This window comes from Anser anser, assembly GCF_964211835.1.
Source record: "Anser anser genome assembly, chromosome: 4".
NCBI lineage: Eukaryota > Metazoa > Chordata > Aves > Anseriformes > Anatidae > Anser > Anser anser.
Window position 1 is genome coordinate 53,571,895 of NC_139724.1, and position 7,660 is coordinate 53,579,554.

The window sequence follows — 7,660 nt, forward strand, 5'->3', positions numbered from 1 at the left end:
GTACACTAACAAATTGTAGTAGTCAATGACTGTCAAACTCATGATTTTTCAGTGTATAGCGGATCTTTGAGGAAAACACTGAATTTCAGCTATCCATCACCCGTGTCAGTGGTACTGGTGACTAATTAATGCTTGAAGGTAAATAAAATTGTTCCTTCCCAGCCAAAAAGATCAAGTTTATGCTTCCAGCTGTAGTATCTGTTTTGCCTTGATTTACTAGATGAAAAAATTTTCTACCAAGGACTTATTATATATTTGTAAACCATACTTTAATCAACATAGTTTAACATCTATTTCTGCTGTATATGCGAATGACCAGTGTATCACGCAGGATGCTTCCAAACAGCAGAGATGAATTCTGGGAAAAGTTTTCCAGAAAGGTATTTCCTGAACAGACCCACAGTACCTCAAATGCACAGTGGAGCCAGGACATATCCCTACAGAACAACAAAAAAGGTGGGCAAAACTTTACCTGCTCCCTTTCTTGAAGATTGCTTCTAAAAAGAATGGCAAGCACTTTTCAAGTAGTTTGTCAAGTATCTGACATCTATTTATAGATTATTATGTTGTTGTTGTTATATGTCATAAAACATATACACTATTGTGTATCGCTATTTTAGTTTACAATTAGTAGTTACAACATGCAAGTCAAAACCTATTACTTAAAGCATCGTTATATGGAAATTAAGTTGTCTTTTCCTTAGCAACTGCATCTCCAGCAATAATGTCTATTGGATTGTATCATTAATTATGCAATAAAAATCACAATAATAGTTTTTCAAAATATTTTTCCATAAATGCTAAAATACAGATCGCTAGATATTTGCTAAAAAAATATAGATATATATATTCAACTCTTAAGAACCGATTACGTTTTTCTAAAATACCAAGTGCAATATGTCATAATTCAGACTAGAAGTGCTATAATTTTAATATGCGTTGATACGCTAATACTTGAAAAATAGGCCAGCTATTACATACTTCAACAAATCCTATACCCTGGGAGTTTTGGGCTCACAAAATAGGAAAATTCATCCTCTGATATCGCGGAGTCTGCCACACAGAATGAGGCTGGATTTGTTCACAAAAATAAAGTCTAAAGGGAAGCCCTTTAATGACTGCACATTTTTCTTGTGTATTTTCCATTTGCTTGCTGCATGTGTTTGTTTTAGACGCCTTTTTTCTTCTTCCATTTGGTTTGCTGGCTTACTTGGATGAAGGAATGTAGAAGGGCAAACAAAATTTGTTCCCAAGGCAGAATGTTTTAGATTAAAATACCCAACTAATCAATGTGGTTTTAACCACATTAAGTTTCAAGTTACATATAAAAAGATATTAATTTATTAGCTAGCTATATAGAGAAATTTACATTATATTAAATCCACACAGCAGGTGCACAGTTAAAGATGTAAATCATTTACAAAAGCAAAATTTGCTGCTTTTAACAGGAAGCAATGCAGTATAGTTACACCAACAAAGTGAAAATTTTCTCACTGAACAGCATCTCCACAAAGACATACAGGTGACGCTCGATTCCAACCACAGTTTATTGATACATTTTTTTGAGGTGACTACTAAATAATTAGTGTTGTCAATGTTGTAAATACATTTTAAATTACAAGCTTGTCTTTACATTTTATACATGGCTAATTTTACAAATAGAACTTTAAGATCAGTTTGTCCAGCTTAGACGTGTTGCTGAGCAAAAGGCCAACAATAAATACTTTCTTCTGAAGAAGGCTTCAATACGATGCCATTTTTAGAATTTTATGCTGAGAAGTTATTAGCGATATTACTGAATACATTCTGCTTTTCTCATACATAATTATTCAGCTGCTTGGGATTCGCATGTTTTCAACTAGCCTAATTCATACTATTTTTATCTTAGTTAAAGTTAACTAATACAAATATGCAGTGTAAGTTCAGGTATATTATCTGTATTTAAAAAATCCCAAGCATTTCCATATCTATAGTAAAATACCTCCTCTTACTTTCATTGCTCGTGGAAGTGGAAGCAGTCAGCTGTTTTAGGATCCACAGACTCTTCGGTTTAGTATGTTACTTCTCTGTTACTTCTCGGTCTGACTGCTGCTTTATAGCACTATTCTGATTATTGGCTCCGTGGAATACAGTCAGTTTGTTAACTAAGTTAATATCATTTAGGGTTAAAGCATCATTTATAGCTCCATGAAATGAGTAACTTTATCCCTTTTTTTTTTCCATTTGTCTCTGAATATGTTTTGCACGCATTAGACTGAACTATCAGAGCAGTCGAACTGAGACTGGAACATTTTATAATTCGTTTGTAACTGCGATCCAAGCTCGGGAAAGTACTGAAGGCTGGGTTTCTGAAATCTTGCACTTTTCAAGGGCAACTCACCCACGGGAACGGTTCTGACTTCTGGCATCACGTGCGACGCCCGCGGCAGCAGTCCTTGCGCTCCCTAGGGCTGCGTTACTCCGTGGCGACTCCTTTCAGCTCTGGCCGAAATCAGAGCAGCTCTTCCCAGCTAGGGCAGGCTCTGGCTGGAGCGGGTACCCAAAGTATGGCGGCGACACCAGAAATCCCGATGGCTGGTTCAGGTGGGCGGCGTGGGCTGGCTGGAAGCAGCCAGATGTGTAGGGTGGCGGTGGCGAGGCCACGAGGCACCCCGGCTCTGCCCGGGCGAAGGAGAACCTGCGAACCGAACCGCTGGCCGAACTGGAACTGGTGGCCGTGCTCGACTGCCTCGACGGCGTCCTGAAGCTGGTCGAGGCCAGGATCATGGGAAGAGTCTCGGTCTGGTAGCTCCGGAGAGAGAAGCGTATCGGCTGCGAAGGCTGCTTAGGTCTTAAACAGGTGCAGCAATAAATCGCCACCAGAGAGCCCACGATAATGAAGGCGATAAATATTGATCCGACTATGAGGAACGGCACGTAGATGGGCTCTGGGAGAAGAAAGAAGAGGAAAAGCCGTGCGCGTTAGCCTGTGGAAATAACCACGCTCTTTAAGAGCTTATGGAGCCCCACGTCACTGGCTCAGTCCCACTAGACACCGAGCCTCGCAGAGCTCCTGACCGCTCTCATTAGATCTAAATTAAAGTTTATACCCCAGAGGCCACAAGTCAGAAGTTCTCTCAGCTGACGGTGTTAACAGTTACCGACGGCAGACGCCGTTTGCCACACGTCTATTTAGGTTTCGCAGACTCCCACCCCTCTCCCACCCCCTCAGACCCCAAAATTGGGGCTGGCGGTGTAGCTGCCTGCAGTAGCCAGGCTCGGGTGCCCCAGGTGCCGTTACACGCCGTGAGGTGGCCGCAGGCGCAGCTCGGGACGCTGCTCGCCGTGCCCACGCCGGACCCGTCGAGGGACCCGAGCACGGCCTCGGGCACCCCGAGGGGGCCGCTCCCGGATCACCCCCCCGGCCCCGCCGCACCTGGAGCCTCCGGCCGGGCCAAACCGAGCCGGGCCGGGCCGGGCCGTGCCAGGTTGCCCCCGGGGGTCCGTCCCCCGCCCGCCCCGAGCCCCTCGGTGCGGGCACTCACGGGCGGTGACTCCCGGGTCCGGGGTCTGCCGGTCGTTGGTGCAGCCGCCCTGCTCCAGGCGGGCCTCGGCGGCGGCGCAGCAGTAGCGCAGCGCGCAGGAGCCGCAGCAGATGGTGGCGGCCGCCGTGTCGAAGCCCTCGGGGCACTGGAAACCCTCGTGGTAGCCGCCCTGCCCGTCCACCCAGCCGTGGCAGTACTCCCCGCCGCCGGGCTGCCCGCCGCCGCCGCCGCCCAGCAGCCCCAGCAGGAGGCAGCGCAGCGGCAGCAGCACCAGCAGCCGCCGCCGCCGCCGCCCCGCCATCGCCCCGCCGCCGCCGCCGCCGCCGGGGCAGGCAGGGGGCGGCCCCGGGTGCGGAGCCGAGCCCCGGCCGGGAAGGGGGGCAGCCCCCCTCCGTGCCGACCCCGCCGCCGCCCCGCGGGCGGAGCCGCCCCCCGCGCTGCCCCAGCCCCGCACTCACCTGCCGCCCGCCGCCCGCAGCCCGGCTTTCCCCTCTGCTGCCCCAGTCCCGGCCGCTGCCGTCGGGCCCGGGCCGCTCCGTGCCCCCCGAGCGGGGCTGCGGGGCCGCGGGGCCGGGCGGCGGCGGCGAGCCCCGACGGGGCGGCCGCGGGGGCTTGCCCCACGCTGCTCCCCCCGCAGCGCCCAAACGCGGGGCCGGCCGGGCCAGGAGCGTGTTAAACATCATCGCCCGTTTGTTTAGAAAAAAAAAAAAATCACAAGCAAAACACAATATTTATTGCTAGGAGTCTGCTTTTTAACTCGTTTCCTCGATGCTTTTTCTGTGCAAATGCGTACCGCGTGAGATTTACAGCCCCTTTTAGGCCTGCCGCCTTTCTTTTCCAAACGGAGAGGGAGAGCGTGGGGCAGGGGAGGAGGGACGCATCTGTGCCTATGATCGTCTGATCCCTTTTCTGCTGGAGGAGTAACAGCAAGTCACCAAGCTTCGGGAAAACCACCAAAGGAACTGCTTATTCATTTATTCTAGAGGAAAAATAATATATTTTAAATGAACTGAGCAGATCTGGATTTTTGGTTCAGGCGGAGAAACATTTCTCTAAATGATGCGTCCCTCGTGTGCTATCCAAGAGGCGCTCCTGCTTTCACAGCAGAAGTGCTTACGAAACCGGCGTCACGTTAAAGTTGGGCTGGAGCAAAGACTACATTTTACTACGTCTCCTGCCATCGTTTACTGCTGGGGTATGAATATGTATACCCGAGGCTGACCACTTGTCACCCATTTTGAATGCCCGTGTCACTAATTTCAAAAGTTGGCAGGTTCGGTGAAACAAAAGGAACAAAGTGTGCTGTGTACCAGCAATAAAACTCTCGGCGCTGAGAACCGTCTATCAAGACCTTAGACTTCTGGCCAACCCCAAATACAGTCCACAAGCACAATATTTGTGTTTGTTTTTCTTTTAACTAGCCTATTCTGTCCTTTTTTTTTTTTCTCTGACCTTTTTTTTTCCCCCAATTTTGATTTCTTTAAACATAACCAGTACTACCGGATAGGAAAAGCAAATAGAAAATTGTATAAATGCAAAATATTTTTCATGGCTAGTTAGCAGGTGTAGGCACAGAAATAACAACATTAGATATTAAAGAAAACAGATTTCTAACGTGAAGATGTGATATTCTGTCCCATTCTGCATTTTCATTTTGAAATGATGATGTGAATTAAACTTGTACCAGCTGTCCCGACTCTGACTTCCCAGTTTTTACAAGCTGATGTTAAATATTAATAGACTTTTGCATTTACTTCGCTGTGGTTTCAGAGCAAACACAGCCTCCACGGGATGTTTGAAAATGTATGGTATTTAGAGGCTTAATCCGGCTTCCAGGAAGGGCAGAAGGAACCTCGCTGTTGACCAGGACGAGACTTGGAGCAGGAGCTCAGTGAGGGCTGCACGGTGCCTTCACCCGTGCTCTGCTGTGCTGTAGGTCTGCAGACAACAGGTCCATCCTGTCGGATTCCTGGAAAAAGCCACCTTTGGTAGGAATCGTTCAGTAACTGTGTCCCAGTTCATACAGAAGTTGATCGTGCTAATTAATTCACCAGCTTCCGAAACATGGAGGTCTGAAAAAAATCATTCCAACACACATATATTAGATATTTAGCTATTTCACTGCTGGAATGGAAGTGAGATTTTGCAGAGGGAGAAGCTGGAGGGGGAGACACTCCTAATCCACAGCCATCAGCAAGCCTCTGACCTGGTTTTATGCTCATGTGTTACACCTCCAGTGCTTGGGTGGTTAACAGAATGGTATCAGTCGCTCTTTGCGCCCCCCTTTAGGCAGAGGCTACTCTCTGCTCCCCTCTGGTGTAACCTGCGGGCAGCTCTATCAAATGTGAGCAATTTATTTGAATCCCAAATTGCCCCATCTTGCAAGAAAAACCCTGTAAGGGCTCAAGTATTTGCTCAAATGTACATATGTGGTTGGTTTATATTTGTGGGAATAGATGGCATTTCACTCACTTGAGTGGTTTATCGCACTTGTGCCAAATAAAAATCAGAGGCAGGTTTTGGTACTGCTCTTGCACACACTGTGAACCCTGACAGTTTGAAGATACATGCACAGTTTTCCAGAGGACTGACTTCTCTGGGCTTATTTTTTCCTTTCTCTGAAACATTGATGCAGTTGACAGGATGTCATGCGATGCTTGGCGCAGAAGAACTGAGTTGTTCTGACCTGGAAAGGCAAAATGTTTGATCTGCTTGCCTTTTGTAAAGGTTGTATCATCTGTGCAATTCCATACTTAAAGAATTTTAGATTCTAACAGATTTATTCCTATCAATTTTTATTATTGGTTTTAAACAAACAATTAAGAATACAGGGAAAAAGTCATCCAGACTGCCGGTGAGCATCCTCTATCTGCAGTTTGAGAACATCATGTTGCTACAAGTACCTCATTTAGACTGTATTTTGTTGGGTAACATTCTTACAAAGTACTCACAGTGATTTTGCTTATTTATCCTTAGCTGAAGCCTTCCAGCTTCCAGGTAATGTGCCATCATCTGTTTTGAATGAAAAACACTGATATTAAAAGCCCATATATACCTATTGCTCTGATTACTGTTGTTTATAAGGCTGAGTATTAAAACTAATGGAGGAGAGATTAGTCATATAAAAGGCAGAAGAGATAATTCTGTTGGTAGTTTAAGATATTATTATCCATCAGGCTATTGTCACTGTCCCCACAGCAAACCCATGGGGAGAACTCATTATAGCACCGCTTTGGTGCAAGATCAAACGATTTTTCTTAAATTACTTCTGAAATCACCGTATCCATGCCTGCAGTAATTATCTCACTTCTGCCAAATTGATGTCTTGCAAAAAGAGATATTAAAAACTCCTTACTCAGATTCATAGTTCTTACTAATAATTTCACTGCTCTTGGTCTTCTGGGTTTGGGCTTTTTTTTTTTTTCCCCCTACTATGATAGTCCTGGAGTTCCTGCAAAGTATAAAACAAGACAGTGAGTCATGAAGCTGTAGCAGAAAAGACTTATTGCCATTTCTTACTGCCATTTCAGGTGGGCCATATCAGAGGCGTAAAGCCCTGTCAATTTGGTCTGGCTGCAAGAGACCAACTGGAGACTGCATCATCCAACACTCACAAATATTTCCACACTTCTACATTGGCTAGGATGAGGATAGGTTTGGCTCATGTCTTGCTTGATGTAACCATCAGGATAGGTCATTTAGCTCATCAGCAAACCCATACAGAGCCTTGAAACGTACAGAATGTGTCTTGGGCAGTTTAATTGAGGGAAATGTGCTTTTCTTCTTTCTTTTCCTTGCTTCTGGTTCAGTGTATTAGTCGTATCCTCGCATATCAAGGAGGGAGGGATTGCTCTGGGCTGTTGTGGGCTGTGGGCTGCAGGCTCCCGCACTCAGCAGTTTATGATTTATATCTGACTAGCAAGAAATTCAGGATGCGACGTGACCCCTTACACTTGCACAGAACTAACCCACTGGGAAAGGCAGTTAGAGCTTTGGAGGAAAATGTAGAAGTCAGGCTACCTCAGCCTAATGACTGTCCAGGTAGATAAGATAAATCAGGATATAAATACCTCCTGGCTCACTCAAGAAGCAGGCTGCTGGGTTAGTCGGCTATAGGTCCGTACACGTGCATGGCT

General features: G+C 46.4%; 1 protein-coding gene across 1 annotated transcript; it reads right to left on the bottom strand.

The window, feature by feature from the left end:
* Nucleotides 1-1,528: 1,528 nt before the first annotated feature.
* On the bottom strand, nt 1,529-3,856 carry SHISA3 (shisa family member 3). Its single transcript, XM_083834969.1, has 2 exons — nt 3,525-3,856; nt 1,529-2,927 (listed from the first exon to the last, which is right to left on the bottom strand). The coding sequence occupies exons 1-2, from the start codon at nt 3,823-3,825 to the stop codon at nt 2,476-2,478; spliced, it is 753 nt and encodes a 250-aa protein (XP_083691095.1). The 5' UTR covers nt 3,826-3,856; the 3' UTR covers nt 1,529-2,475.
* Nucleotides 3,857-7,660: the final 3,804 nt, after the last annotated feature.